Here is a 22,614-nt window from a genome sequence, read left to right as displayed (position 1 = left end):
AAAGCATTGTCTGTTCAGAAAAAGGCTTGAGGAAGAAAACAGGGTCTTTGCAAGTTTTATTGCAGGCATACAGGGAAGCAAAAGAACCAACTTATCTACCTACCCCAGCATAGGAAACTGCCTACTTTGGATACATTTGGCTATACATACAGACTCTGATAAAGCTACTACTTACCACTTGCTAAAGCATTCCTCACAGTGTAACAGAAAACTATTGTTTAGGTAAGTTTTGCTGCAGTCATATACCTTATCTTGACATCATGTTTTATCACGGCAAAACACACGGAAGAAAACCATCACCTTTCGAAAACAGGCAGACCCTGCCTTGGATTAAGCATAATGTTTAATCCTGGTTCCCCAGAACAGTCTGCAGCCACTGTTGCTGTTCTGATCATATCGCCCCAAAGCTAGGCAAGGGACTTTCTAGAATTAGGGCACCTGGTGTAACACTGGCATCTAATTTGCTTTGGCTCTGTATCCCAAAGGTTGATTTCACAGTAGAGTCTAAGTGCATACAGCTTGTGAAGTGTTTGGGATTCCTTATGGCAAGGAGGGCTGGGCAATTTCACTCAGTTGTACAGGGGGAAAAACAGTACTGGCAGCACAACACATCCAGGAACAGCTCTCCATGATCAGCACAAAGAATAAGTACAAGTTCTGAATACCAAGCTTACAGCTGAGGATGACAGAGATCCACAAATGTAAGTGCTTCCCCGGCACACCAGGGCACTTACCTGCTGATTTGGCTACTCTTTCCCCTTCTAACAATAATGGTTCCGGCGTCACAATAAGTGACCTGACCCCAGGGTTTTGGTTGATCATGTAAAATGGGCAAAGGACACCATCCGTAGAGAGCAAGATCAGAACCGGAGCTGGAGGGAGGGTCTTCTCATCACCTGTTGAAAACCACACACATGAACCCTACAGCCAAAGCTTCCTATTCTGTTCTTCCTGGCATTGTCATCATCACCTGACTTGGTTAACACAGTATTTTTACCTCCTTCTTGCTTTTATCTACACCTTTCTTCCCCAAGAATGTCCCTTTCTTCTGTATTCCTTTTCTTGACTTCATGTTTCGCAAACTCATAGATGAAAGTTATTTCAACAATATCGTTTGCTAAATGAAAAAAGCCAACTTGACCAAAGAAATCCTACACCAAGCTTTTTTTCCCTCATTTTGAAATAATTCTTTTGTTTTCACCTATATGCTGTTCCCTTCTCCAACCTCAAATCCTTTCAGCAGTTCCAATGTTTCACTGGGTCCTGTCACATCATTAACATTCAAATACATGGAGTATGAAAGCAGAATTACTAGGTAGGAAGCTTTTTGCTTTAAGGAAAGGCAACATAAAGCAAACATCCTTCTGATTATGTGATTCTTCCACGTAGAAACAAAGTCCCAGACAAGAAAGGCCCGGGACAAGAAACTCCTATTCTTCTAAGGCTTATGTTCTGTGCAACTAAGACACAAAAAGCAAGTTTTTTGTTTTTTAAACATACTTCCAAAAAACTTGCACAAAACTTCCTCAGAATTCCTTCAGAAAGCTCTAAGGCAGTACTACAGTGCTTAAAGAACCTGTTCTAACAGATTCCTTAATTCACTGAGTACACAGGCTATCAGAGAATATGCTTCGAATTCCATTTCGCATTAAAGTTTGACCTGAATTCCCTATAGGAGATTCTCATTCAGGTAAAGGCTGCTGCAGTTCTCAGTTAATCGGCACCCTCCTGTGCTCTTCACAAACTCTTAACTGCAGAACTTTCCACTCTGCCTAAAGGCATTTCTCTCAATCTCTCGCTGGGTTTCAAGGGAGAATTTTCAGCACTCACTAGGGTACAGTACAATAGCTCAGATGCATCTTCAGCTTCACTCTCTGACAAGGTGCTTTTAAGAGCCCCCAGGCAGCACAGAAGGTACAGCAGTAACACAAGCAGTTGGATGTAAGGCACAGCAGGGTACAGTCAGTTCAGAACTTGTGCTTTAATGCAAAATTAAAGCCTAAGAATTTACCTCAGTGATTTTCTGCTTTTTTAGATTTTGAAATTAACCCACTTTTCTTTTAGATCAGTGCAAATGGACTTAATACAAAACAGTTCTGCAAAACTACCTATGCCACAAGCATAATGAAAGCCTTACAGGCAGTTTAAAACCCCCAATGTTAAGAATGTGACTTGTTGAAGGTCCTTATCATCCCAGCTCTGAAAAAAACAGAAATAACCCAGGTGCTTTTTTTCCCCCTGTGACTATTTTTGGAGTATTCCAAGCTGCTGAAAGATTTGAGGAAGAACTGTTTAACCCTTAGCCACTTGAATACATATGCACCGAACCAGTCTCACACATCCTCTAGGCTTGATACAAAAAGCCAGGATTCTGTGCCTCCCTTTCAGAGCAATGTCCCGAGACCCTGAGCACTAGAGTGCCCCCTCAATGATATCCCATGTTACTATTATTGCACTATTCCACAAGAAAGACCAGCAAAACTTACTGATTGGGATAGGCATGTTACTAGTATAGTCTATGGCAACACCAACAGGCAGGGTGTCATCACTCTTATCTGTCACAGGAAGTTCTGCTCTGCTGGAGTCTTCCAAAACCCATGATTCCCAGTTCTGCAAAAAAAAGTTATAGTTTTGATTACTGCTTTCAGCCTTCTCTGGAATACCAGGTGCTGAAATATGAAATTGTGAAATAGCTAGAGAGTAACCCTTTAAATCTGTTTAAGTTTTAGATTAACAAAAATTTAACAAAAAAAACAGAAACATCAGTGCCCTTCATATAGTTGTGATTTCCCAAATGGCACTGCATGCCAGAATTCAGGTCAGGCTCAAAGAGAGAGACTTAATGTTTCACTTCAGTTCATGACCTCACATGAATTACTTTTCACTATATTGACTTGATCATTTTTTTCAAGTGAATAATAAAAAAATAGACTTCTGATACAATCTGCTACTAAGCAAGTATTTCTGTTTAACCCTTTCTCTTTTTTGTCACTAGAAACTCCTGTTCTTCTGCTTATATTTAACCTAAGATTCTGTGCAACTAAGTCTGAAAAGCAATTTTTTTAAAAACATAGTATTTCATTATACATTGGGTTTCACATAAATTTCATTTACTTAGAATTTGTAGAAATGGAAACTACATATACACAAATGCAGAAGGAAGAAAATACTACCTGATCCCCTTGTCTGGCAAGAATGCTGACTTCTGTGGAAGCTGCCGATGCTGCCAGAACTAGATCCCTGTGAGTATGGAACCAAACATGTTAAAACCAATGTAATAATCTATGAGGAGGTCATCAGCACAATAATAAGCTACCACCTACTCAAATTCCTACTATGAATATAGTTATTACAACATGTAAATGACTTGCTGACCAGCAGAAGCCAAGGGAAAAATGACTAGCTACATTACTTCAGAACAATTTTAATTAGGCACTAGGGGCCAATTCCCTTTACCAAACAGTGACTGGGTAGTCAAGGACCACTACTGTTTATGATGATACAAAGTCAGGCAGTTGAAAAGTTAGGAGCGGCTTCTACACGTTCAAGTATTATATATCTTGCAACAGGAAGAAACCCAACACAAGGAGAGGCATGGATGGCTCTGAGACATGTAGAATCACCCTGTGCCCCGTGCTCTGGGTGTCCCTGCTTGAGCAGGGGGTTGGACTAGATGATCTCCAGAGGTCCCTTCCAGCCTCAACCATTCTGTGATTCTGTGAAAAAAGATGGTATCATGATTCCTGCAACTCACCATTCTTCAACATAGTTGAGGAAGTAATGATGCTGTCTCTCAGTGCAGCTCCCATAACAAGGCTCCATGAAATTCACAAACTTCTCTGGTCGCTTCTCTTCCTTTTTCTGTAGGGCCAAAATCGATAGTTTACCTTCTAATGAAGGGATCACGTTAACCCATTCTACAAGACCTTAATATGGATAATATAAGCAGCTTGCCATTGCAACAAACAGGTCAAGAATGAATAACAAACATTTCTACAGTTGTGATTGTAGAAATGTAGGTACCATTTGGTGGTACTTACAGGCAATACAGCTACAACCACTTCTGGGGGTGTTTCCAGTGTCCCATCAGCAGCTGCATATACAATAGTGAAGACATATGTGCCAATCCACAGCACATCCAAGACTGAAAGAGAAGGAAACAAGTCATTCAACCAAAAAAAAGTTAAAATGACACTTCCCTTTATATTGATTTTAACTGTGCACAGCTAAACTAATATGACACCACTAAGGAGGAATCACTGAAATACCAAGACTCCAGAAGACTGCAATACAGAACAGAAGCACTTATTTGGTTTGCTTGATGATATCACAGGCAAGACAACGCCAATGTCTCCAAACATGGAGAGCATTCTGGCATAGCCAACTGCTATTTTTCTGTTTTTCTACATTTATTTTTCTGAGGCTAAATTTATTTTCCTTATGAAAACTGATTTATATCCAGAAACCTTAATGCTAATGTGCAAATTCAACCTTCCTCAAGTAGAACCTATCACATCAGTGAGCACTGACCACATTTTAAAAGTATACATTTAAAAGCACTCTAGAAAGAGAGGGACTTCTGCCCAGTTACTTTTTCCTATACAACTCAAAGGAATTTTTTTTTTCTTTAAATAATAAAAATCAAATTGTAACTAAATAACTAGTGTACTATGCAGATGCTGTATTTAAAAAAGAAAAAAAAAAAAGAGGAAAAAAAAAGTTTAAAAAGACGAAACAAATTAAAGACATACCTTTAACAGGATTGTCCGAGTCATAAAATGGAGGACAAGGGATTACTTTTTTTTCCTGCAGGTTCTGTAAATAAAAAGAAAGCTACAGTTAAGCACAAACAGCTACCAAAGAAAGCCAACCTCAAGTTTTGTGGAAAGCCTAGAGAGTTGGTTTTAGACTGTTTCACAAGTTCCTGATCACGTCACCCTGAAAACACAACTCTTTGGGGCAACCAAACTAAACCCAAGATTGATCTAGGATATTTTAATATTACTGAAGTGACTGGTCAGCTTCACACAAAAAGCTAATGGTGAAAGAAAACAAAGCACATTAGAAATGAGAGAGGGGACGTACATCTTACTGGTAGAAACACTTACAGGCAGATATTGGACCACGGTGCCATTTAGCTTCCCTACAGCCAACTGCTTTCCCTTTGGGCTCCAACACACTAGGCAAAAAAAAGAAGAATTTCATCAACAACAAGGCACAGAAGAATGTGGGTGCCACAAAAGCAGGACGAATAAACTAAATACTAAAATTTAGGTTTAGCTCAGGTACAATTCAGGTTTATTCCAAGCCTGCCCAGGGTCAGCACCAGGACAGTGCGCGAAACATTCAGTCACAGGAAAAACAAAGCTGCTCAAATGAAAAAAAGCAACAGATAGCAACTGTCTCATTTGCCTACTACTGCAAAATAGACAGCTGACCTTGAGGGAGAGCAAACCACAGGCAAACACACTCAGCTCCACTTCACAAGATGCAGCCCTTCCAGTCAACTGCAACAGAACAGTTATATTGCAACTGATGTGTTCTGAGCCTTAGGGAGTTTACATCCTCCACCTCTGTGACAACTGGAGAAGAAACCTCCTGAGACAAAGAGCCTGCCCTCTTACACCCACCAACCCATTTTCAATCTTAAGTGTCTGTCATTCTATACGTTTCCACAGGCTGCTGCTTACCAGATGTCACAGCCACAGAGGAAGGCAGTGTGGCATAGACCTTCACAGAGTCTGTGACCTGCAGGACAGAGATGCTGCCATCGGCCAGGCAGATGGCCACCATGGCGGGACTAGCAGGGTTCCACTTCAGGTCGTTGACCATCGCAGCGCTGCCGGAGTCCTTGGCTAGTTTGTGGTATGCAAATGCACGTTTCTGCTGTTTTGCCTTTTAGGGAAAATAAATTCATGAGATAGGCCGAAGCTAAGCATAAAAACAAATTTTGTCAAGCTAAGTAAAAAAACAAATTTTCCCAGACTCATAATCCAGCAAGGTCTTGGCCTTGCTATAAATTAGTGAGAGACAGGAGTAATGAGCAGAATTGTGTTTACTAAACAATTGCTTTAGCAGAATTCCTTTAGAAGACGAGGGAGGGGAGCAGTGGGAGACACCACTTTGTGTTGATATTACCTGATTTAGGAATGTACGGACGTCAAAAAAGGCAATGAAGGAACCGATCTCACTGGACATCATACAGACTGACAGTGTGAGGTTATCACAGCTTAGAGCCAGATGCTGTACAGGAAACTTCATAGGAACCACAGTACTCTGAACATTCTCAACTTAAAAACAAAAGAAAAAGCAGGCAGAATGAAGTGGTCAAGTTTTTCAAATGATACAGTTAGAATAAATTTATGGGAAAAAAAACCACCTAATATACAGTCCTATAAACAATAGCTGTCAGAGTTGATACATAGAAAATACACCATGGGAAAGCAAAACCTGCATCTTTATCAATACAATCTCAACAGAGGCTCTCAAATTCACCCTCTCATTAACCAGGAGGAAAGATAACAGGACACATTTTACATTTTACTTAAGTGAGCATGTGGATACTTAGGGTGATATAATTTCTAAGAGAATGGTAAAAATGAAGAGAGTTTTGCACTTGGGTTGTAGACTGGTGGGATATTGATTTCCTCCTCTCTTGCAGGACAGTTGTTTATTCAAAGTGGAAAACTCAGCGCAAGCACTCTGCTTCATGCTGCTGGCACACGTCTCTAATATTTACACAAGCCCAAAATCTGGCTATCAAGAGTAGGGCTGCATGGAAAGTAGCACGCTCTCCCATGGGAAAATCCAATCTTACCACGTGGCACTGAATATAACACACGAAGCCTGCATGACTTTTGAACACGAGCTAGCACAGAGCACCCTGACATCGTGTTCCCATATCAAAACCCATAAAACACATCAATATGCCTCACCAATTTTATTGGGATCTTCTCCCAGCTGATTTTGCATGAGAAGATTTTTAGTGTGGAAAATCTGGAGGCTGGTTCCTCCACCAGCAAAGACCAGTCCGTATTTGTTGGACACTGCAAGGAGACTGGAGCGCTCTTTGGGAAGATCATCAGGAGCATCAAAGATCCGGACTTTCTTCAGTGCTCTGAACTGAAAATCCTGTTGCAAGAGAGCCAGGAAATAGCTGTTTGTATGCTGCTGAAGAGGAACAATTCAACTTCTCTAGAACAGTGATTGCTTTGTACAATCAAATGTATTTTGTGTGCTCATTTCTCTCATAACTTGCATTATCATTTGTGAAAGCAGGAAGAACAGAGTGAGCTAAACGTGCAGAAACCATAAAGCTACAGAAACACAACCTGAAGGAATTAGGAAGCAAAGGTTACACTGTTACCAGGTGAAACGCTAGGCTCTCTTTAGCAATGAGCCTGGTCTCCCAAAGCATCAATCGCTGAACAAAGCACTGACTCTAAGGCTAGCAACACAAGTTAAACACCTGATTTTAATTTAACAGTGTCAAAGCCCTCAGCAAGTGCTGTCCTGCACTGGAAGGAGGCTGCAGAAACTTGGTACCTCCAACAAGACAAATAGCCCCACTCCCATGTTTTTGGAGGTGCCTGAACAGGCAGCAGCTGCATGAAGATGTACATGGGCTTGAGACATCTGCACAGAGAGCCCTGTCCCCCTTTCTCCCCAGTAACACTCTGCGGAGGGCAGGGAAGGGCAAGGCCAGGACAAGACTCCAGGCAACCCCCCACACGTGCAGGCTGTGCTCACACCTCCTGTTTTTAGAGGCAGAGGCACCCCAGTGACACGCAGACAGAAGGACTGATTATTGGTATCAATCCAACCCATAAAACTCCCCCATTTTCTTGCTTAAGATACCAGCTCCCTTAAGATCTATGGAAAAGGGCAGAGCTCATCACCAAGTCCCTCACCCTTCTCAAGCCTTTACCAAAATGCCCTCTATGGCAGACCAAGCCAGTGAACCCTCCTGCACCTCCGGGCCTGTCCCAGAGCCTGCTAGAAGGTCCCCAAGTGTCCCCCAATACCAGAAACGCCCCTCAAAGGCCCTGCACCCCATCAGCGCTCCCCCTCCTTACAATCCACTTACAATCCCTCACAATCCAAGGGCTCCCCCCTAAACCTCCCTCCCGGCCCATCATCCCCCCGGTCAAGCCCCCCCCCGCCTCCAAACCAAGCGACAGGCCCCTCTCCCTCCAGGCTGCTCCCCACTCCCAGGCCAAGCCTCCCCCCAGGCTGCTTCCACACCACGGCCCAAAGACCCGCCCCCCTCGCCGGGCCGCCTCCCTGCCGGCCCCAGTCCGAGCAGCCCCCGGCCGCCCCCCACCTTCATCTCCCGCTCGGGGATCACGTCCATGTCGTCGCCCATAGCGACAGCGCCCAGAGCCGCCGGCCCCGCCACACAGCCGCGCTACCCGCCCGCCAGCGCGCTCACTTCCGCTTCCGGCCGGGACGCGCACGACACTTGAGGGCGGGAGGTGGGGCCGCTCTAGTCAGCGCTCTCGCTGGTTCGTAGCGGCGCGAGGCGGGGCGAGTCCTCCATGGCAGGGCCGAGTCCTCCATGGGATTCGTTGACCTTAGGGCTTCCCCCTCTAGGCGCGACCGGGTCCCTATCATGGGGCCGTTCCTCTGGGGCCGCAGCAGGCCCCAGAGCTGAGAGCAAGGCCACCTTTTGGGGAAAAACAGCGGAAAAACACAGGAAAACGCACTCGCCCCCCGCCCCGGTGCTGTTCCGTGCTGAGGTAGCGAGTGGCAGCCGCGGGAGCAGAGAGGACGGAAAAAAGCCTCTGAGGGCAGAAAAAAGTCTTCGAGGGCACGAAGTGCCTCATGAGGGGTTCCTCTCACTCCTTAAAACATTTTTCCCCCAAAGTCCCCATAAATAAATAAATAAATGTGCTGGCTTACAGGAGACAGCCTCCATACCACAAGCTCAGTCAGTTATTAAAGATCAGATCAGAGAGGCCTGGAGCGTGGGGCAGGTTCTGTTAAGGGTTTATATTAACCAGCTTGCCTAATCTGCCACCCCACATCTGGTCTGATCTTCAGAGAGGCTGAAGGGAACAGGCTGACACAGGGTAGAGTTTCAAAAGATTTATTTATTTTTTTGGTCTTTACAGTAGACTGGTACTGCTCTTCCTCGTATTTTTTCTTCTCCATTACAGTTTCATTTTTCATACAAACAGTAGTGAGTTTTTTTATTTAAAAGTGCAGCCTTTGGCAGGAACAATAAGTCTAGCAGTTACAATCATCTCTATTTCCTTTTAAAAATTATTATTTATTAAAAGGTGATTTAAAAACATTAAAAGCTGCCAAGAACATGTAAGAGACTGGGGAGAGGAAGTGAGCAAATATCTGGATTCCAGAATTTGTGCACAGAGCAAGAATCACCACTGTATCCAGAAGGCAGATAGCACAGTCCTAGCTACATCTGGATCCCAGCATCCTACTGCACGCTCTCAACCCTTCTTATTTTGCAGATATGAGATTTTATACCTCAAGAAAATGCACCTAATTGTCTCATGGGACAAAATGAAACAGATCTGCAAAATCAGAAAGCCAGAGCAGCAGCATGATAAAGATCCTCGTCCACAGCGGTCTGTCTGCAAAGGCTTTGCAGGGTTCGGTTTAGTCACCCAGGTGCCTTTCACCTGCAAGGCTTGCTTTCCCTTAAGCCTTCACAGGGGCTATAAAGACCTAAGAGCAGGCCTGGGTGTACATTTTATAGACAACTACCCAGTCAGAGTTTCTCTGGATCTGATGCAAGCAGAGACTTATCAGGGATGAGCCATAAGGCAGCTTTAGTCTTCCTCCCTTGCCCTGGCTGGTGTTGCACCCTCCACTCCTCCAGGATAGGGTTGCAGCTTCCCTTTTTTAGGTCAGGTCTATGACTTCACTTGCTGCCTGCTTTTTCTTTTCCTGTGACTAACCAGTAAGTCTTGGAGGCCAAGGAAAAGCCTAGAAAACCAGGAGAGGGGAGGAAGACCCAAGATATTAAAAGCAGCAGTGGGTTGATAGCTTTTCCTCAGCTGACAGACTGCAGAACTTGTTACTTTGGGTTCTGTAGAACTTATTCCGTTAGGTTTGGAGGACTTCATGGCTCAGGTGGGTTTGCATCGTGGTTGCACCCTGCATTCTGCCTTCTGGTTTAGAGCACCCTGTGGAAAGTTCTTGTCGAAAGTTTTTGTCTTTACCTTGTAACCAGGAGCCAGCAAGCATTTATGTGGAGACAATTCCTGCCCATTTCTAACCTCACTTTTGGTAGGAGCCAATGGGATCTGACTGCACAGCTGACCTGCTGAGCATATTCCTGCTGACAGCTTCTGTTTGAGATTTCATCCTGTCCTCTCAGAAGGCAATTGGTTGTGGAAAAGCCCAGTAAAGTGACCTCCAAAACAGAGGGGCACCCTCGCCAGGCTGATTTTGGGGAGGTAGAGGCTTCAGCCAGCTACTTTTGCAAGTCTAAATACTTAGGATACACACTTAGTTCACAGTGAAGCCCAAAGAAAAGTCCTCACTGTGAACCTGGTGGCTAAAGTTTTCCTTTAGGGCCATCCCAACCTCAGCAGCAGGCAAGGGTCTTCTAGGACCCAGGCACGTCAAGAATATCACATGCTGGCTGAACAAACTCTTGTTTCTTGCACTGTTGCATACATTGAGAGCTGGGATTAAGATCTGCTTAAAGAGCACTAGAACAGGATCTTTAACAGCTCATTTGGCTCAGATTTGCCAAGATCTAAATGCAGGATGAACATAAGGAAAAGATAGAAGCCTGTCCCTGCAACGAGCCATGCCCACCTCCAGGCTTCAAGGCCCTGCAAATAGATCTCTGGTGTCAATGCATCTTCTCATCTTCAGTTAGGAAGAGACTAGGCAACAGAGGTGGGAACCTGACTTGTGTTTTGTCTGGGTTCAGGAGGGGAAGAACTAGCCCAAAGTCAGGAAGCAGAGGATGGAGCAGTGAAGGCACTGGATTCTTTGCACCCCTGAAGCTGTTGTCAAGGGCTCTTGAAGCACCGAGAAGCATCTGGCAACAAGGCCCTCCAGGAACCTGCAGAGACAAGCAGCTCCAAATCCCCAAGCTGAGAGGAAAAGAGCTCCTTGTCATTTAAGAAATGCAGACAGGGCAGGGGAAAGAGTGAAAAAAAAAAAGAAAAAAAGAAAATCACAGGCTTTTCCTTTTTGGTCTCACAATACACTTTGTGCTACAGCTTTTGTCTAACAAATCAGGCTGGCTAAGGGATGAAGTAGAAAGATGCGAGCTGGATCCCCAGCTTCCCTTGCTGTTCCTCTAAGGCAGGTTAGTTGAAAACTAAGACCGTCCAAAGTAAAGAGTAACAAAGCACAGGTAACCTCCGTTACAGCCCAGCAAAGCAAACGGATCCAATTTTTCAGCCTGTCCTCTTCAAGGGAGGCTGGCTATGTCTCTCTCTGGAGGAGGGCCAGAAGGTTTTGGGTTGCTTTCATTGGCTTTTCCTTCAAACATCATGACCCTGCAAGACAACAGATAGTACAGATGAAAAGAACAAGTCCATCTTTATTCATCATTGCAGGATATATCTCGTGTGCTGGAATACAGCGAGGTCTCCCTGCTATGCAAAAGGCGTCCCCTGGCTAACACAGGACACAAAGCCAGAGGGCAGTGCTGGCAGCGCGGCCGGCAGCTTTGCTTTTCCAGCAGTTTCCAGGAGTGCCTTTCCCAGTGTCCCTGCTGCTTTTCCTCCCGGAGCACAGCGGATTAGCACATTTGCTTTAGACGGCCACTTCCGAAATGCAGGCAGGCATTGCATGCTGAATACTTGTGATGTGCAAAAACAAATACCGTCCCTGGCCCACCTCATACAGAACGACAGCACATGACATTCAAAAGCCAAAACCCAAGCAAGTAACAGCAATTGTGGCCGGGCGAGACAGCAGAGACAAGGAGTAAGGCAGTAGCCAAAGGAATCCTAAGCATTTTGCAGCCGCCAGCACTGTCTTCCTCCCCGAGGGCTGCAGCCACGCTGGGAATGCCAGCTGCCCCGGCAAATCAAAAGATTTCCCTGCTCTTGGGCCGAGTTTTACATTTCTGCTCCTGCTTCAAACAGAGCCCAGCAGACAATGAGGTGCCTGTTAGCAGAAGGGGCCCATCTGTGCAAGCTGCTGCGGCCTGGAGGGAAGATGGAAGGTTTGGGCCGGGCTGCAGGCTCAGCCTGCGTCAGGGGAGCAAAAGGGAAGGCAGGATGTGAGGAGGGAGTGTGTAACAGGGAACAACACCTTGACATGCCGAGACAGGGCAGCAAGTGGAGAAGAGGACGGACATGGCTAGTGAGCAGCTACCACCAGCTCAGAGGGAAGGCAACAGGTAGGAATAGGATCCTTCCTCCCCGCCTGCCTGGAAAGCTGGCGGCATTGCTAAAAAACATTCAGAAAGGGCCAAGGGGGTGGAGGGGAGCAGCTCCTGCTCAGCACGGCTGGACACACAGAAGCAGGGCCGGGCTGTAAAGGCACAGGCAGGTTTCTGTGGGGATGGGCTCCCTTGGCTCCACGTCCATGCACTGCTGGCGGGAGCCAAGCTCGTGTCAGAAGCCGTTTGTTAGGGCAGGACTCGGAGCCCTGTTCGGAGGAGGCCGTGGGAGGCTCCTGCTGGCAGCTGAAAGCCATGGAAAAACCTCTCCCAGCACAGGGCAGCTGTTCTGGGCGCGTATCCCCTCTCCACCTACTCGCACACACACTGCCTGGCTGTCCAAAGCCGGGCAAGGGCAGCGCATCCTGTGGAAAAGCCTGCGCTGCCGGGTGCTCACGCGCTGCTCTAGCCCTGACACCGTTCACAGGCACAACCCGGCTCCAAAGCTAGCAAGGGCCGAAGAGAAGAGACAGGAGGGCCTGCAAAGCTGACAGCGTGCATGCTCCAGGGAAAAAAAGAAGGGAATAACTGAGCGCTCTGCATGTAGGAGGAAGCCCACACTAACACGCGGCAGGCAGCTCTGCCATGAATGCCTGACGATCCACAGCCCAGCCCAGGAGCCAGCTCTGGGGCTGGGATCCCATCTGGGATCTCAAGCTGGAGGTTTTGCAGCATCCCTCGCATCCCCGGCTGAGCAAACCCTTCGCGAGCGCCCGGCCGTGCCAGCCCCAGCACCCGCTGCTTCCAGGCTCCCTCTGCACCCCAGCTCAGGTCCTGGGTCTCCCCAGATCCTCCCCAAAGGCACTCACAGCTTCAGTACAGCAGAGCGTTTGCCAAGCATCACATTGACGAAGTCCTGGTACGAGATGGTCTCGCTAACCCCTCCGGTCACTTCGGAGATCATCTTCTTCAGTTCTAGATGGGTCTTTGGAGCCCCCATTTTCTCCATCATCCTTTTGACGGACATCAAATCTGCAAGGGCAAAGCAGTCGGTGCTATCAAGCAACAACTACCCTGAGTACAGACCAGTCCTAGGGATGCAGCCCCAAATTCCCCCCTCACCTACCTACTCTGAGGCTGACAGTACTAAACAGATGTCCAAGAGCCAAAAAAAAAAAAAAAAAAAAAAAAAAAAAAAAAGGTCCTCCAGTAGAAACCATCGCTTCCTATTTCCTCAGGATAAAGCCCCATACATACCAAAGAGGGACAACTCTCAAAATGCTCCAGAGACACTCAGGAATGTTACTGTCTAGCTCAGAGTGTGGTGCCAAGAATAACAGGGATGTGGAGGAGGGAAGCAATGTTAAAGTAAGTTATTGGCCCCGTGGAACAGACACCCCTGCCCACCACCGCAGGTCATTTCCTTGGGGTTATTCTCACTGTGCAACGACCTGTGGCTCCTTCCCTGCTGGAATCAGCAGGGCAGCCCTAAGTTAGGCCTCCTCCAGGTTCCCCACAAGCTTCATTACAGCTCCAAGACACTTCAGGGTCAGCTCCAGGCCTTGAGAAGCTTGGATCTGTAGACAGCTGGTGCAGAGCGAGCCCTTGCAGACTCAAACGAGGCCACGCAGCTGACCAGACTCACAGCCCAGTTCTGCTTCTTCCTTCCCAAACTGAAGCACTTGCTTATGGTAGAAAGGCCCATGGCTTTACCTGGCAACCCAGAACAGTCCAAACCCTGCAGCTTCCCTGTTTTGAAAATAATGACTGGAAAGAAGGCAGCCTCAGTGGAGAAGAAAAGGATTCAGATCAGAAAGAAGCAAAGGAGATGAGAAAGACTCAGGAGACGACAGGACTCAGAGGAGCTGAGGTCTTGAAGCAGGTGAGGAAAGACTGAAAAAACTTAAAGGCAGGCACTGGAAAGCTGAAGAAGTCCCTGCTTGGGGATCAAAGGCCAAGCAAAGCTGCCCACAGGAGCAGCCCACAAGTTTCTGCCCTCGGCAGCAGTGAGGAAGGATGGGGGCAGATCTAGCAGGGCCCATCTCAGCAGGCTGCTGTCCTGCCATCCAGGATCCTCCAGGGAGTCACTCACCAATCTCGCCTTGGTTATTCAGGTCAAACTCCATGTACTTCTCTGGAAGAGACACAGAGAAGCGAGTTAGCAGATGAGAGCTGCCCCAGCAGGGCAAACACTAGAGCAGTTGGTGTACGCAGATCCTCATAGCACTACCTGTTTGGACTAAAGAAATGGGAAGATTTGAGGATGAGACTGATGTACTGTCAGAAGCAAACTGTTCAGAGAGGAAGATGGTCTCAAAACCTGCTTTTAGCACCCTCATCTCAAGTCCAGGGCTCTAGAGTTAAGTGCTCTTTAATTATGGTTGCATTGCTTTTAAGCTGAAGGAAAACAGCTGGCATGAGAACAAGCAGGTATCAGCTGGCCACGAATAGCTTTAGAGTCTTTCCAGCCAGAAAAACAAGGCTCTGAAACAGCCTCCCAGAGGAGTAGCAAGAAAAAACAACCCCCTGAGCACTTCTCAGATGAAGCTTGATCGGATTAGGAAAGGAATTAAATGACGTAGTTTCCTGCAATAGTAAGGGGCAAACTACAGGCTTGCAACCCCGTGCTGCACTCACGGAGCAGCATCTGCCAGCAGAGATGCTCAAAGACATCCTCAAAAGGGCAAAGCTGAGAACGTGCCTAGGAGCTGTAACACTGGATCCAGCTATTTGGCTCTCCACCTGATGCCACAAACCCCTGAACCCAGCAGCTCCAGCATCCTCGGAGCAGGCACTGCCTGCCCAAGGTCTGGGCAGCTTTGTGGGAGGAAAGCTGGCAGGGCAAAGCAAACAGTGCTGAGGTGAGTTAGGAAACCTTGATTCTAGTCCTGTGCTGCTGGTTGAGAGAGAGACACTTCCACTTCCCACCCTTCCCCTGCCACCTGTTCCCCACTTAGACTAAGCTCTTCAGGCAGGGATTTGTGTTACTTAAGGTACATGCAGAGCCTGGCCCCACAGGAGGGCTCCCTGTCACCTCTGTGCAGCAAAGTGGACAGAGCAAGATACCTGTTGCCACCATCTGTCCAAGGACAGCAAGGGAAATGCCCACTTGTCCCCAGAACTGCCTCAAAGGGCTTCTTAAGGAAGAATTCCAAGGCTCAGGCTCTTTTCTCCAGTGGGAAAAGATCTCTTTTCCTGCTGCTCCAGGGGTACCAGCAAGCAGACGAGGGTGAACTGCAGATTTCAGGAGCCAAAGGGAAGAGGAGATATTTCACACATCAGCACCTCTCCAAAACCTGTCTTCCTGAACGAAAATCCTGGGTTAACCAAATGGATGGGCAGCACAGTCAGAATTGCTCAGCGGGTCCACCTGGGTCTTGGCTGGTGGATTGCTCGTCATGAGCCGAGCAGCACTGAGCAGAGGTGACACTGGGTACCCCAAGGAACCTCCCCAAGTTCATGGGGAGAGGTCAGGCATTGCAGCATGTGCTGGGGCACACAGACCCTGCTCTGCCCTGGGTTTTCTTTTCTCCTCAGCCATGTAACCAGAAGCGCAGAAACAGAGGCAGCTTCGCATCATCACCCACATCATCACCTCGGCTCCAGCATCCTTCCCTTCCACTCCACCCCGCCACGGTCCCTCCTCTCCTAAGGACATTTACACACGTGTCCCCTGCACAAGGGCTCCCAGGACTCTGGGCAGGGAGGCAGCGGGAGGGAAGGCAGGGAAGAGGCACCCCCATCCACACACAATGAGCCGATTGTTGCAGGAGCCGGCGGCGTTGGAGAGCAGGACAGGCCACGGAGACAACGCACGAGGCAGCGGGAGCAGATGCCAAGGGCCCTCGTTACAGGGAATTCTGCGCCTGTGACCTACAACCGCTGTGCTGGAAGACATTGTCCGCAATTTTCCTGGTCGGGACAGGAAAATAATTCAAGGCTGCAGCAAAAAGCGAAAGCCATATGAGAAAGAGGAAATCAGGCATGTGGCTCCTCCACGCCTAGCAGGGTAAAGGATCACAACTCCCCAGGCAGCTTCCTCCATGTGGGATAGCCAAGTCAAAATGCAAAGGGAAGTAGCAGGCAATGCCTGAAATGGGAGCAGCGTCAGGCTTTATTTGGTTATAGCCAGGCAGAGGACAAACCTCGGGGCAGTGTGACGCAGATGGCATGTTTTCCTCGGCGGTCACGGGGAGACGAACTGCCTTTGGCCGCTTCTTGAAGGAGAAGTGGGTGCACTCAGAGCAAACCTGCCAAATCCCGTCCTTTAATCACCTTGCGGGTAAGCCTCAGAGGACACCCCCCCAAAAACTCAACTCAACTCAAAATCCAGGGTTTTGAGCTGTTTCTGTATCCTCTGTCCCAGCCTTCTCAGTGTAGACCTAAGCCTCAGACCTACTGATGCTCTGAAGTTAAACAGAGAGACTTTGGGCAGAAAATTAGAGAAGTTACTGCTGGCCTCATTATTGAGGGGCTCGGGAAGGCCCCTCAGTGTAAGGGCTGCACACCAGATCCGAGGCCCATGTGCAAAGGGGGGCTTCCCTCTCAGCCACTTGTACTGTTCAGCACAAAGTGCTGGGCTGGTTAGATCCAACTGCTGAGAAGAATAATCTGTTCAGAGCAAGTAGTCAGGCTGAAAAAGGCCATGGAAACCCTCCAATTCTCACCTTTGAACACTGCCAACTTCTCCTCCAGATCTTCTTCATCACTGAACTTCGGGTCACAGAGAAATTCCTAAAACACGGAGAGAATATCCCCAAGATTAAAGGCAAAGCTGAACAGGCTAGACAGGATGTGCACAGCAAAACTACCCGAAAGAGCTAAGCAATTCCCAGGAGCCACATTTGGACTACAGTGCCAGAAGGCTTAAAGATGGGCTGAATCCCTCCATGCCTTGTCATTAACATGGGAGAATGCTCCTAGGGCTTCCGATTGCTAACCAGCAGCTCAAGGGAGGGCTGGACCCTGTATATCTTCGGAAGAGCTGCATGAAACTTCCCTGTTCTTGCCCACCCAAAGTTGCAGCTCCCCACAGCTCTGCACAGGCATACAAGGCACGTGGATCAGGCACCAAATTCCAGCAAAGACCCCCAACTCCTTGCAGAAAGAACAGTGAGCTTGGAGATTTTAAGCTCTTGGATAAACTCTCCAGTCTGTCAAACAGAACAGAGCTTGAAAAACCTCATGTACCCAACCAAGAGCGCAGAACATGGCAGGTGTATCAAGAGAAGGAAGAGGACTCCTGCTCTCAGGCTGTGCCTGTTTTTTATTCCGTTCCCTGCTCATGCTGGAAAAGAAATCGTGGGTCAGTTCTGGGCACACATTCCTAGCCCCCAACCTCAAAAGTCTCCAGGTACCCAAGAAAAGTGACTCCCAGTTCCACAGCCCGCCCTGCTGCTGTGCCCTGCCGGCACCGCGCTCCCCGCGGCCGGCAGCTACAGGGTCTTGCTCCTGTCTCTGCCCTCCCACAACACTTCGCCTCAGTGCGCCCAGCAGTTTAATGACTTGATCTGTGTTCAGCCCCACCACCGCATTCTTCAGTGCAGAAATCATTAACATCTGCACGGCTTGTACACTGCTTGCCCAGGACAAAACCCCTCCAGGGGGTTGGGGTGGAGGGAGGGCTAGGGCTGTTCCCTAGTCCGTGCATGTTTCTCGCTGCTGCGCTATCCGTGTTCACAAGGAAGGCAGGATCGGTTCCCTAAGGCCTCTGGCTCTGCTAGTGCTAGGACTGACATTAAGTGATTAAAGGGACACCTACACCTGCACAGGAAGCCCAAATGCCTCAGGTCTTCACTGCCCACTAGTCACTGCTTGGGTGAATCCTTTACATATGGCTAAACTAATGTTTTCTGGAAAGCTCAGCTGGAAAAAAGGCATTCATCACATGGGGAGAAGCAATGTTCCCAGCTCCTCCTTTCACACTCCTTGGCCAACTCGCTCTCATTTATCTTAGTTACTTCTACCCAGGGGTATCATTTGCCAGCCCAGCACAATGGGCCCAGTTCAGCTTCGAGACCCGGGCCCAATCAGCAGCAGAAGTCACTGGAAAGCCGAGTCTTGTTACCTATTCTCATTGCTACTAAACAGCCTCTGCAGAAGGAACTTGCCAAGTGTCGTCAAGAACCAGAACAGAGCCAGAGAGTCTCCTGGCCATCAGTTCACAGCCTCATTCTGTGCACAGGGACAATTTCCATCTAGTAGCGGGGCTGCAGGAGCAGACAGCAGTATTCCTCCAGGTGCGAGAAGCAGCACAGGAAGGGTGAAGATACAAGGAAGGCCACGGCCAGAGGCTGCATCTGCAGAGCAGAGCTGCCAGGAGCGGTGCTTAGGGGCTCTAACAGCCCCAGCAGGATGGCATAAGAGCAGAACAAGGGACACTAGGCACAGCACCCAGGCCCCTTGCATGTCAGCCACAGGGGAACTCTGCAGCCCAGCAATGTCACAGCTCTGCCCCAGACTGAAGGGCACGACAGGGGTTTCGGTTCAAAGGCATTCCACCCTCCGCATTGTATACAAGTTTCTCCGGGACTGCGATAAGGCAAACACACTCACAATAGCACAGAGGAATTCGGTCCCCAGGGCCCAGTGACTCAGATTCAGCCCACAAAGCTAAAGTTCCTCCCGGAGCCCTTTGCTAAAAATTTTGTTTTAAGAGGAACTTGCTATTAATAAAAACAGCCTAATAAGCCTCAGCTTCTCCCCCACCTCTGCCCTGAACCAAGCCTTTCTTGGGCAAAGAGAGGTTTCTAGACCAATAAATTCAGTGAAATAAGTTTCAGCTACTTGCAGGACACCATGAGCGTAGCCGGAGCCTCCCTCAGTCCCTAAAAGGAGGCTCCAGGTGGCTGGCCAGGCTCTCACGTTGCTGTTTAAGTGCCCGATGCCAGCCCCATGCCCAGGCTGGGACGGGCCCCAGCGATGCTGGCGCTTGTCCTGGGCGCGAGCAACAGGCACCTGCTGTGCGGGAGGCTGAGCTCCTTCCCCACGGCCCTGTGCATTACAGGGAGCTAAAACGAGGTTGAAACTAATCTGCGCGGGATTAGACTTGCCACCTTGATACACGAGGCAGAACAATGTGATTGCTTTTCCCTAGGAAGAGGGAATGGCCAAGAGCGGGTCCCAAAGGAGCGCTTCGGGCTGGAAGAATTGCGTGGTAGGAGGACTCGGATGTCTTTCAGCAGCACGTGCACACTCAGGACACCGCCTGCCAAAGACCCCTATCCCACAGCAAGGGCTCCATGGTAAATACCAGCCAGGATAACAGGGCTGGGAGGGGACGAGCTATTGGGATAAGGCACTGAGATTAAACCTGACAGCAGTTCAGACAGTGGGATTACTTTTTTTATTAGGAATCACTAATGTTTTGCAGCCCTGGGGCTCTTCGGGGCTTGGGAAACTCCCTCCTTCCTCCATCCCCAGCGGGATATCCACCCAAGGCTGCAGATCAGCCCTGTGTCCCGGGAAGGCGCGAGCCCCCGGTGCACAGCTCTTCCCAGCAAACTCCCCCACGCAGAGCGCGGGTTGCTGCTGCAGCCAGAGCCTGGGGTTTGCTGCCCGGAGCCGCCGCAGCGCCGCGGCCGCCCCGTACCCGCAGGCCGTGCGGTTTGCAGCCCGATTTCCTTCCCTCTCCCAGCGCTGAGCCAGCACGCGGGGCAGCAAGGACACAGCAAGCAGCTCCTGCCTCCGTCAGCTGCAGTTATGTAGCGTGTTTCGTTTTCATCATCCAGACCTCGCCCAAGGAAGGAGCCTGCCAGAAATTAGGGCTACTTCAGGCAGAGGATGCCTGCGTGTCCTGGGCAAGGCACTGGCACATCCGTGCGGGATCCCGGGAAGCCTCAGCCCGACTGCTCCTATGGGATGAAGGATCCTGAATCCGCCCTGCAGCAGAGCTGCTGGAGCAGGGCTCCACAGCAGGCAGAAGTGCAGCAGTAAGCACACACGCTTCCTTCCTCCTCGGCCCAATGCTCACGGCTGCCCTGGCTACAGGGATATTTTAGACCTGTCTACACTTCTCCTTGGTAAAGGAGGAAGTTTCATGGCCAGTTTTCACATTGCAAAGTCTCCGTTTCAGCCAAGCGTGCTTATTCTACCATAGCACCTTCTGGTTTCTAATCATCTAATTCCCTCTTTAGTGACCTAAAATAAACTTCACCTCAGCTAGTCTCTTACCCCTGCCGAGGAAGAGCATAGTGGCACTTTTTTATTGTCCAGTTAACACAAGGCACAGATATGTCCAAAGCCACCTCTGGGGTCATCTCGTTTTGACTTCTCCACCTATAATGCTAAGGGAGCACCAAAGCCACCCAGAAATAACATTATGCATCTCCTATTGTTGAATGCTTCAAGGCTAAAACCTTCTCCTCACCTGCAGGACCTCTTAGGCTTCTCGGCCAGGAGAGGAGCCAAGAGGCCACCCGTGGGCCATGCCGAGCTAGGGGACAGGGTAAGACCAAAGCTCAGTCCTCCCTGTCCCCAGAGGGGACCTTGTCTGACCCTGGCACGGAGGGCACGCAGCCCAGCGGACTTTGGGCTAATCCCATTCCACACGCGGGACGCGCGGGCTCCGCGCTCACCCCGGGGCCGACGCAGGGTGAGGAAAGCGGAGCGCGCGGCGGCTGGAAGCTCTCCTGGAGAACAAGAGCTCCTGTTCCGGCGCGGCCCGTTCCCAACGGGGCTCTGCTGGCGGGTGGCCACGGAGCGCCCGCGGGCACCGCACACCATGTGCCCTTCAGACCTGCCCCGGGCCGCGCAGAGCCATCTCCCCAGGGACAGCACAGGTCCCGGGGACAGCGGAGAGCCGGGGGACAAAGCACTGCCACCCCTCACGCGTATCTCCAGCCACGAGCCGCAGCGATGCCCACCCCGCGGGGATGCCAGAGTGGCAGTGCCCCCGGCTCGTGCTCATCCTCCCCTGTGCCTGACAGCGCGCCCCAAAGTCCCCTCCGCGCCCCGCACGGCGCCACACCAAGCAGGACACGCGACCCGGCGGGACCCCGCGCGTGGGGGACCCGGGCTCGGGACAGCGGCTCCGCCCGCACCTGGTTGATGGCCTCCAGGCGCTCGTGCCGGGGGTCCCGCCGCTGTCCCCCGGCGCTCGGGCGGCGCGATGTCGCCATGCCACCCCCGCCACCCCCCGCGCCGCCGCTGCCTTAAGTAGGGGCGGGCAGGGCCGCGCCGGGCGGGCGGCTCCGCCTCCGCCCTTAACCCCTTCGCCCCCCTCCGCCGCGGCTGAGAACGGGCAGCTCATGGCACCGGTGCGAGCTGGCCCCGGGAATGCGCCCGCGCTGGCTGCGGGCGCCGTGAGGAGCTGCCCGTTCTCAGCCGGCCGGGGCTGTCGGCATTCCCGCTCTCACTCCAATCCTCCCGGCAATAGGAGGAATATTTGTTGTTTCTCGCTGCGGGGAGACCCTCGGCACTGCCCTGGCCCTAGAATCCAAGGCTGAGCCACTTGCATGACAGAAGCTGATCCCGGAGCAGGGACCTGTCCCTGGATGGGGCGCACGCGGGGACTTTGCTGGGGGGCAAGTGACAGCCTGGACCTCAATGTGCTCCTGGCTCCACCATAAGCCCAAGCCCAGCTGCTCTCCATCCCAAAGGGCTTTCCAGGATACCGTAGCACTCCCAGCTGTGGCTCCGCATTGTTTCCAAAGGGTTCTTCAGGAAAGCAAGCCTGCTATCCACAGGGTTAAACCTACTGGACCGGGGCTTGCTGGAAAATTGCAGTTTAAAAAGAAAAGTGGGAAAGCAGCGCTGCTCTCAGCTTCGCTCTTGGAGACAGGGAGTCTCCCTCTAGCGCACGCGGCCCGCTGTGCACAGCAGTGCCTCCTGCTCCGGCGGCATCCTGCGGCTCTGGGATTTACAGGGACATCTCCTCGCGGCTCCATGAGTGACCAGCCCGAGGAGACACCGATCGCAGGACACCCGGAGCTGCTGCCTGTCCTGGCCAGGATCCACCGTGAGCTCTTGCAGCCACCCGCTCGCTTCCCCCACCATCTCCACTAGACACCTCTTTTTAAAGGCCCATCCCGACATGTCACACGTGTCAGAGTTGCCCCAAGCACCTCAGAACAGCCTCATTTCAACCCAAAGTGCCACCGTGCTTGCGGCAGGGCACTCTTTGGGGTGGCACAGAGCGCAGCCCCCGGTGCTGCATCCAAGAGCAGGAGCAGCGCTGCGTTACATTAAGAGTGTGTTGCTTTTAATGCATACAGCTCTCAGCAGGTGGCACCAGCTAAGAAAACAGAGGCCCAGGGAGAGCAAGAGGGAGGAGGAATCGCAGCTTCGGCAGCAAA

The 22,614-nt window shown here is 50.1% G+C and overlaps 2 protein-coding genes across 2 annotated transcripts in view; both read right to left on the bottom strand.

Moving 5' to 3' along the window:
* Nucleotides 1-8,404, bottom strand: part of NUP214 (nucleoporin 214) — a 39,360-nt gene extending 30,956 nt beyond the window's left edge. Inside the window, exons 1-11 of the mRNA XM_088525290.1 lie at nucleotides 8,324-8,404; nucleotides 6,936-7,131; nucleotides 6,139-6,290; nucleotides 5,691-5,895; nucleotides 5,109-5,179; nucleotides 4,752-4,815; nucleotides 4,041-4,144; nucleotides 3,755-3,861; nucleotides 3,174-3,240; nucleotides 2,487-2,610; nucleotides 735-896 (exon numbers count right to left, since the gene is read on the bottom strand). Coding sequence (XP_088381416.1) covers nucleotides 735-896; nucleotides 2,487-2,610; nucleotides 3,174-3,240; nucleotides 3,755-3,861; nucleotides 4,041-4,144; nucleotides 4,752-4,815; nucleotides 5,109-5,179; nucleotides 5,691-5,895; nucleotides 6,139-6,290; nucleotides 6,936-7,131; nucleotides 8,324-8,365 — 1,294 coding nt within the window. The 5' untranslated portion in view covers nucleotides 8,366-8,404. The remainder of the gene's footprint in view (nucleotides 1-734; nucleotides 897-2,486; nucleotides 2,611-3,173; nucleotides 3,241-3,754; nucleotides 3,862-4,040; nucleotides 4,145-4,751; nucleotides 4,816-5,108; nucleotides 5,180-5,690; nucleotides 5,896-6,138; nucleotides 6,291-6,935; nucleotides 7,132-8,323) is intronic.
* Nucleotides 8,405-10,819: 2,415 nt separating this feature from the next.
* AIF1L (allograft inflammatory factor 1 like) lies at nucleotides 10,820-21,451 on the bottom strand. Its single transcript, XM_088525279.1, has 6 exons — nucleotides 21,361-21,451; nucleotides 16,987-17,053; nucleotides 14,412-14,453; nucleotides 13,189-13,351; nucleotides 11,055-11,486; nucleotides 10,820-11,020 (listed from the first exon to the last, which is right to left on the bottom strand). Exons 1-5 carry the CDS (start codon nucleotides 21,436-21,438, stop codon nucleotides 11,399-11,401), a joined length of 438 nt encoding a protein of 145 aa, XP_088381405.1. The 5' UTR covers nucleotides 21,439-21,451; the 3' UTR covers nucleotides 10,820-11,020; nucleotides 11,055-11,398.
* Nucleotides 21,452-22,614: the final 1,163 nt, after the last annotated feature.

This window comes from Tinamus guttatus, unplaced genomic scaffold (genome assembly GCF_059628265.1).
Source record: "Tinamus guttatus ecotype Peru unplaced genomic scaffold, ASM5962826v1 Tinamus_guttatus_pri_ptg000226l, whole genome shotgun sequence".
Taxonomy (NCBI): Eukaryota; Metazoa; Chordata; class Aves; order Tinamiformes; family Tinamidae; genus Tinamus; species Tinamus guttatus.
The sequence above is the reverse complement of the archived record's forward strand: the minus strand, read 5'-3'. Positions and strand labels throughout refer to the sequence as shown.